Source organism: Mastomys coucha, unplaced genomic scaffold (genome assembly GCF_008632895.1).
Source record: "Mastomys coucha isolate ucsf_1 unplaced genomic scaffold, UCSF_Mcou_1 pScaffold5, whole genome shotgun sequence".
NCBI lineage: Eukaryota > Metazoa > Chordata > Mammalia > Rodentia > Muridae > Mastomys > Mastomys coucha.
The window spans coordinates 37282513-37291956 of record NW_022196911.1 but is presented as its reverse complement, the minus strand read 5'-3'; the positions used below and the strand labels follow the sequence as shown (position 1 = coordinate 37291956).

The 9444-nt window shown below is 33.3% G+C and overlaps 1 protein-coding gene across 1 annotated transcript in view; it reads left to right on the top strand.

Annotated features, from left to right (window-relative positions):
- The window catches only part of Gabra1 (gamma-aminobutyric acid type A receptor alpha1 subunit), a 52550-nt gene that overhangs the window by 6071 nt on the left and 37035 nt on the right, over positions 1 to 9444 (top strand). Inside the window, exon 3 of the mRNA XM_031352909.1 lies at positions 819 to 928. Coding sequence (XP_031208769.1) covers positions 819 to 928 — 110 coding nt within the window. The remainder of the gene's footprint in view (positions 1 to 818; positions 929 to 9444) is intronic.

Below are 9444 nucleotides of genomic sequence, written 5' to 3'. Positions count from 1 at the left end.
CAGTGCTATATGGTTGAAAGCTAGAATAATAGTACTGACTGTATTCCCAAACAGAAAGAACAGGAATGGTCATTGCTCTACAGAAGGTTGGAAATAAAGTCTTATTCCAGAAAGTGAAAAAACCTCATTTCTGGGCTCTGCTTTGCCCTTATGTAGTTGTGGCTTAAACACGATGCCACCTTATGTCTAGAGTGTTACTTTTCCCAACAGTTCTACTATGTCGAAACCCAGAAATGACAGAAATTAAAGAAAATAAAGGTTTGAATGAATTTTCATTTTTTCACCCATCTTAAGGTGAATCAATACACCCATAAAAATATAAATAACATAATGAATGATTTATATATCTTCCTTTCCTAATTATCTTAAAAGAACATCTGAACAATCAAAACCACAAATGTATGGGAAGGAAATGTAAGAAGTTTTGATACATAAAAATTTGCATATTAAATAAAAAAGAAACTTTGAATTAGTTGTGTAGTTCACATATAGATGTACATATGTAGATAAGAATAAATAATTTAAAATCAAGGCCTCCAGTACTTGTAGTATGAGTTAACAGTATTGTTTGCTCAGAGAAAATATGTCTCTTCTAGAGCTTACTGTGCTGAGAACTGGAAACATAGAGTTAGAACTCATTTTCCATATTAAAATTAAAAGCCTGCCACAGATGAGGCCACACAGGACACAAGGACCAGAGTCATAATGCCGGTCAAACTCCCAACTGCGAGGAAAGTAAGAAACTCTGAGGAAGGTATGGAATCCTAAGAGGGTTCAGTGGAAATCTAATGCTATTGTCTTCTATATTCTTCACTCAGCTATGGGCAGCCTTCCCAAGATGAACTTAAAGACAACACCACTGTCTTCACAAGGATTTTGGACCGACTGCTGGACGGTTATGACAATCGTCTGAGACCAGGCTTGGGAGGTGAGTTACACTCTCACATTTGTCTTTGAGAAAGTTTAGTATTATTAAATATTTACCTATTTATTTCTAATTTCACTTCAAGCAGTAAATAAAATGTTAGCATATTGATTGATAATTAATCATATTCAATAGTCCACTCAGTGCTAATTCAATTTACTAAGATTGTTTTTGTGCACATAGTTGTATATAGTGATGGACAAGCACAACATTCTCACAATGATACAAAAGAGATATTTTTGCAAGCACATATTTTTTTCTGTCTAATAAATTGATTGTATAATACAATAATATAATATATTGTATCTCTTTCAGTATAAGATTTATTAGCTTCACCTGTTACATTTGTACTGAATTCAAAAGGGTATCTATAATTCTTTGCTAGAAATACTTATTTTGTAGTCATTCATATCTTTGTGTTATATTACCCATATCTATATTCAAAAGTGAATAAAATAGATGTTAATATTTCATTTTTAAGCCATGTATTTAAATGTAATTCTCTAGTTCTCTTTAGTAAACTTTAATGCTTCTTTAAAAATAAATAATTGGTTAATTGACTAATGAATTTGTTTGTGGATAATATTTGATATTTTATATATATATGTATATATGTACATAATAGATATACATGTATGTATGTATACACACACAATAATCCTTGAAAATAATAACACACAACCTCATGTTTTTGAGTAAAGATGATTGAAGCAAGATCAAAATATGCATCTTAAAATAAAACAAGTAAAGCAAGGAAAGAAACTGAAATTCCAAGTCTCACAGGAAACCAACTTACCACTATATGACTCTAAGTGACAGCTGATTTGTCACCTTTTTCAAAGCAGCAAAAGCCAATAGTGATATTTAATTAGCAGTATGAAAAAACCTCCTTTTAACCTAGTTAGAACACATAAAGAAAGCTAACCTTAAGAACTTAAACACTGCTTTTCAAGCAAAATGGTATCATGGATTTAGAATCATTCATTCATTCATTCATTCATTCCTTGTTCAGAAATGGCACTGGAATGAAGGATTTGGCACATGCTAGACATATCTCACTCCTGAGTTACATTCCCAGACCCCCATCTAGATTACATAGCTTGCATATTATGATCACATGTCAGGGAATTGTTGGTCTATATTGAAGTTCCCAGATATCATTATATCATTAGCATCTAAGAGAAAAATGGCTCATCATTGTCAGAGTTTCAGATTTTGCAAAAATATATATATATATTTTATACATAAAAATATTTTATACATATATTTGCAAAACAAATATGTATACCAAGTGTACTTATCAAGTTCAAACATTAATTTTTGCACATGATATTTCTTTAGTTTGGCCTCAAACTTGTGCTCTTTTAACTTCTTGGGGAGAAAATATTATTCTAAAGTTGATGAGTATAATGTCATATATTATATATAAACTCAGATACTAAGAAATACAAGGAACAAGGGTAGACACATTGAGTCTAGTGTTTCAAAAACCACTTGAGAGCATAAGAAGGCTCATTGCCAATAAGAATAAAACCTTGCATTTGAGACTGAGTAATGAGAAAATGGATAGCACGGCTCTGTTCACAATGCAGTGATAGAATGCCCATTGTATGTCTAAGTATCTGAATGGATGCTAAAATATTGTTCTCATTGCATACAGTTTAAATAAATTACAAAGACTAAGACTAAGGGAGCAAGCACTCACTGGGTTGTTGATACAGATTAAAACGGTGAAGGCTTCTGAAATGCTGACAAATTATCTATATTTCCTTTACGGAATGTCCTTCCTGTCCCAGGTTGATCCTTACAATAGCAGTAGAAGAAACCTCATATTGCCAAACCTCCATTCCCTCTAGTTTATGAAATCATATTTTATACTTTATTTTGTGGGTATAAATATCCTCTGAAAGGTGTGCATGTGGCTTTCAGTTTGAAGATTTTATATAAACACACACACACATACACACACACACACACATGCACATACACACACACACTCACACACTTGCTTTAAAGATCAGTTGTGATTGTACTCTTATTGCAGTCTAAATAACAAGGCATCACTGCTTATTTTCATATATATTATTATTAATCATATATACTTACTATTCAATAAATATAATACATACACTTAAACTACAGAGAACCATATACATCACAAATGAAGAAACAGTCTAAAGTATATATTTAATGTGAAAATTTGAGAACTAGGGTATAGGAGTTCTTTTTTAATTAATTTATTTTATTCATTTCCATTCCAAAAGTTGCTCTCCCATTCCAGGTCCCCTTTCCTCAAGTTCTTCACACACACACACACACACACACACACACACACACACACACACACACCTGCTGCCTCTAAGAAGTCGCACCCCCATCTGCTCACCCACCACCATCTCACCACCACCACTGCCCCTCTTCTCTAGGGTGTCAAGCTTCCACAGGCATAAGCTCATTCTCTCCCACTGTGATTTTCTTAAACAAATGACATTAGTTTATTAGAATAATACTTTTTAAATTTATATAATCACTTAATCTCTGAAAATAGTAAAACAGACTTGTGGTTTATTTCTGTGAACAGAAATAATTGTTCATTCCAGAAAGACTAAGCATAATTTTGCAAGATAACAGAAATTCAGAATCTAGAAAACTACATTTATAAAATCAAGTCTTTTAATCTCTAGAAGTGATTTTTCTAGAAGTGATTTTCATTCTTGAAAATACTTAATTAAAGTAGGTGAAGGTTACAAAAACAAAGGAAATCATAGGTGAAATCTTCTGTTTCTACTTTAAATGTTGGCCTGCAATATAGTGAAATTACCTTATTTTATACATTTTGACCACATTCTTAATTTTAAGATACAAATATATGATTCTTTTAGGGTTAAAACAGTTTATGTACATTTTAATGCTAATTGCAGTTAGGATATGAAATATACTTCCAAGACATTGATTTTGTAACATAGCCAGCTATGAATTTACAGAAAATGGATAACTTTAGTACTGACTGGTTAAATCAAAATGCTTTTATTTTATTTAGGTATCAAGTATTTAATTTTATGTTTGCTATAAATTTCAGATAATTCAAGCATGATATGGTTAATAGTAAATTCTTGTAACAAAATGGGCTCCCTGTCTATATTATCGTTATGACCATTTTTTTTTTTTGACGTAACTCATTTATTTTCAGAAGAAAAGACTATGGAAAAGAAGAGCAGAATCTTTCTTTTTTCCTTTCATTTGTTTGCTTGTTTATTTATTTATTTATTCACTTTATATCCTGACTGCTGCCCCCCACCTCCTTTTGGTCCCCCCTCAAACAGTCCTCCCTCCACTCCCCCTCCTTTTCTCCTCTGAGAGGGTGGAGGCATCCACTGAGTGTCCTCCTTCCCTCGCCTCCCACTGGCACATGAAGTCTCAAGCAGAATCTTTATCTTATGTGAAGATGCAGCAGAAGTTTCCCGTAGTTTGTGCATGGTTCTATCTGAGATGACATTCTAGCAAAGGGTCCTGCCATCTTCTTCATTATGGTAAAACTGAAAAAGACAGGGAGTTTTGTCCTGAATATCCTCACAGAATGATAATGAAACTTAACATTATGTAAACAATTCCTCCATATTCAGATCCTCCATGTCTTATTCAGTTTTATTATTTGAGAGTGTATAGCAGGATGGAATTAGGAATGAGATTCATTACTTCATAGATCCAGGTATTGAAAATTAACTTGAGGATATTATAGCACTATTTTAAAAGGCTAGGACCAAGAATCAACCAGAGGAAAACGAAATAGAACTATAACATGAATAGAAATATTCTGACAGGAATTGTGGTGTTTATGGTTGCATATAGGTGAACTTAAATAGATTAGAACTAGTACAATATGAAGTCTTTAATGTACAGAAAACAAAAAGAAATTAAGGAGCCACTGAAATGCATAATCAAATACAAAGTCGTATTTGATGAGAATATTAGAATTCAAATTATAAGTAGCTAGAACATTTATAGCATTGTCAATAATTACTAGATTCTTTCTCATTTATAATCTCTTGCTTTCATGGCAAGAAAACAGGAGAATCTTCTTTTTCTACCAGGTTTTTCAAAGAGTGTTTGAATAAACCAAATTCAAGTCTAAAATTTGACAGAGAAATAAAGATTGAAGATCAGAAAGAATCGGAAGATAAGAAAAGAGAACTTCAAGTAGAAAGCAAACAGAGGCTAGGAGATGGAGAGTGGGAACAAAAGGATCTCAGAAGCATCAGTATGATGGACAGGACTAGAGAAAATTCTGAAGCAGCTGAGGCAGGCCTGGACAGAGGTAGAGACACGGAGCTTCTTATGTTTGTCTGTAAACAGGAACAACAGGAAAGTTCTCAATAAATCCATTTTCTAATTTTTTTCCATGTACTAAAATGAACTATGGATGGCTGGATGTTCTCAGCTTTTCCTGAACTTAACAACTGAGTCGACTTGGGTGAAATTTGATTTGCCTTTATATAGGCTCCATTCCAATGTCTGGAATTGTAAAACAGTAAGACACTGACAGAGACCTAATTCTTACTGCTGAAGAGACTCTTCAGGGGCTCTAAGAACAAACAATACAAGCAATACCCTTCTATGTATATCTTTTCCTTTTTATCCTTTCATAAAAATGGAGGAGACCACTTCCATTTTATGATATGCTCCAGTCTCACTGTAAATCAGGCGGGCATACAGCAGATGTACTGTACTGCACAGGTCTCCTCACTAGCCTAAAGTTGTCATTTCCTCATGTTTCAGGCAGCTGCCTTTTAAAATATGCTTCCATCTAAAAACAAATTCATTTCACTCCTTCAAAAACAAATTCCACTAAATCCATGTTTAAGTAGAATATGAATGAGATAGAGAACAAGAAATAAAACCTTGGAGAAGTCACGACTAAGCAGCATACAAAAACTGTTCCCACTCTTCTCTTTCTCTTTCTGGTGTTTCTTGCAAATGCTGTTAACAATTTCTAAACTTATTTTTAAATTTAATTGCAACATAGAATGCATGGAAAGACAGATAGCTCTCCACGATTTCCTTACCAAACCATACAGATAAGGAAAGCTAATGAAAGAGATATAAGTGAATATTTCGAATGTTACAAGCATAGGTGGTTGAGAGAAAAGTAGATTATAGGTTTTTAGACAGACAGTGATTGTATCCCTGCTACATATTAACATCATTTAATTAAATATTTTTCTTTGTGTTTTCAGTATTAACTTATTTAAGTTCTTTGATTTTGATCTTGTTTTATTTTATTTTATTGCTTGAAGAAAAAAATGGTTAATAAGGATCTAAGCAACTCATTGAGCCATTGGCAATTCTAGATACTCAAAGTATTTTAGAGGTCTCATGTTGAAGAATTAATCTATGTTTCTAGGTACATGCACTGGCTACTTTTATGTCAACTTGATACAATACAAAGTCATTTGGAAACAGGAAACTCAACTGACAAAAAATGCCCATTAGATTGGCATGTACCCTACATGTAGTGCCTTTTCTTAATTGATGATCCAGGTGGAAGCTTCCAGGTGCTTCCATCCTAAGCAGGTGATCTTGCATGTTGTAAGAAAATATTCAGAGCAATACATAAGGAAGCATGACCTTAAAAAGCATTGCTCCATGATTTGTGAATCAGCTATTTCTTCCAGGTTGGCCTGAACTTAGTTCTGGCTTTGATTTCTCTTGGTGAGAAAGTGTGATGTGGAAATGTATGCCGAAGTAAACCGTTTCTTTGCCAAGTTTTGTTTGGTCATGGTAGTTATCACAGTAGTAGAGAATCTAACTAAAACAGTACAATTTATCTTTGTCATGGAGGAAGGAGAATCAGAAGTTCAAAGTCATCATGTGTGTCAAAATAAATTCAGGCAAGCTCTGCCACAAGACACCCCATTTCAAAATAACCAAAAAGCTAAAACAAAATAATTTCCCAGTTGTGAGTTAGTCAAATGTGTATGAAATCTTTTAGACTAATTGTTAACACAATGATTACAAGAAAACTCAGTTTGAAAGAGCAAACTGGGCTGAGTTTCTTTGTCACTGAAAAAAATTGTATTTGTTTCTGTACTTGCATTTTGTTATTTTTTTCAAATGTTAGAAAAGTGGAAAACTAAAAGAAAGTGAATAGATTGTTGTATATTTTGTTCAATTGTTAAAAGTTTAAGTCACTAGAAATGAGGGAAATTTTAAAAATTACTCTCTTTAAAATTTACTTTTATATTAAATTGAAAATTTAATTTATAAACTTCATTACTTCAAAGAAGACTTGCAAAAAAAATAAGTACCAACACCCCAAATTAACCAGGCCCAATGACTATACACGTCAATGAACTGTGCAGTTAGGTGCTGGGTCTGAGTTGTGCAGAAGTTCCTAAAGGAGATTCTTTTGCAAATTCAAATACTATCAGAGATTTTTCATTTCTGATGGTGGATAATGCATAAAAATAGATTTGATAGTGAAGAAGTAGAATCCAATGTGAAATGTCACAGCCTCAGAATGGCTATTTTAATTATTTTTAAAAATCTAATTTAATTGACTAAATTATAAGATAGCTGGTGTTAAAAAAAATCTTTCATGATTATTTGGCTTCCTGAGTAGTACTGAGATCAGAGAGAAAAATTATATTTGTGTTTAACTAACATTAAAGCACTGATTTTGTATTTGTGTTTGGAAAAATTTCAAATAAATTATATATCTTTCACAATGTAATAGTGTTAGATAAAATTAAAAAGGTTATATAAACTAAAAATATCAAGAAAGCAAGTTAAAGGGTTCTGCTTATTTAATATCTTCTCATTGGTGTTATATTTACTTTATAAGAAAATGATCTTGAATAGAAGATTTAACATTTCTATACTTTGAATCCTTCACTTTAAATTTATTGTAGTTTTTTTGGAACTTGAATGCAAGCCGTGGAACAGATGTTCAGATATTTGCAAATGCAACACCCTTCCCCAGGAATAGTAGATCTAGACAGTCTGTGACATAGTTGTATCTCAAGAGAAAGACAGCTACCAAAACCCCAAGAGACACGGGTCAATGAACGGAGAATCTCTCTGAATCTTTACTAGCTGAGATCTCCAGTTGGCTCAACAATCCAACTTACATAATGGATCTCTAAGCTAGCTAAGGAATGTTATAGCATATTTATAAACATTCTATTCTAGTCTTTCCTCTTGTATGTCAATCATCTACATATCTAATGCCCAAGAGTTTCCTCTGAGATAAAAAGAAACTACTGAGATTATACTCAGGTCACCAAGGCCAGTCCTAGAAAAAGGGGATGGGTAATTTCTTCTGCCCTTATATTTAACCTTTTCCTATCCTTTGCATTTCCCATTTTATTCCAGTCCCATGGTGGAGTCTCTAAAAATATTTTCTGTGGATTACTTCACTTTATGGTAGAATGGGAACTCTACTGATCAAAATGCATACAATTTTCCTAAGAGAAGAGTCTGAGAGTTAAGAATCACAGAGAACCACTTTGAATTTAACAGAGAGTTAGTTTCTATGTAGTGGAATATCATTAAATATTGTTAGGTTGTTATCGTAGAACTCAAATATTACATGAGATACCCAGCTTCAAATCTTTTTATAGACATATACATATACAAATAACTTATCTCTCCAAGATTACTACGCAAACCCTTTCTTTCAAGTGAGCACTCTCCCAGAGATACCACTTCTAAGACCATAGAAAGAAAATTTTTTTCAGTGGAAATGAGGTATAAATCATGCCTGATAGTAAAATTAATCTTTCTTCCACATATATGCTTATATCATTTGAGGTCCCTAAACCCCAAACCACTAAATGGTAAGGAACTTGTTAGATGTCTTAGCACATAACTCTTTACCTTATATCCAGTTTTAGTTGGTAAACACAAACAAATTAGGTTGACTTACAAATCAACCAGGGAAGAGTTTCCTCTTTTTTTTCTCTATGGCACTGGGAGGATAGTAAGACTGGGAGATAAACGTTGTCCGGTGCAATGCATTGGCATTTGTGTGGGAACCCAGAATATTGTCAGCTTTTCAACAGGGCCATTTTACACTAAGATTTTTGCACTACTTTTATGATGCTGAGTAATGTTATTCATTTGGTCTTGATATCGGATTTCATAAAATAAGAGTGCATAAAAACTTTCCCAATGAATATTTCTGAATTGCTCAGTTGACAGCATTTCATCGAACATGTGGCTAATGCCCCATTAAACAAGCTGTTGTGATGGGTATTGCTAACACGTTGCCCACAACTCTCCCATCTCCCCATTCTTTTTATTATAGTCACTCTGACACTCCACTATTCACAGAGCATCAGTTATTTTCTGGAGGTTCAAGTAGCATAATGTTGCTTCTGTACCCAAAGGCTTTCTGTGTCATAAGTACAAAGGTCGACTGCTTTCTGCCGTCCACTCCAATGTAGTCTCACTTACTTCAAAGCATTATCCCCTACTGGGATCATCAGCATCTCCAGGCTCCAGACATGACAATCATTTTC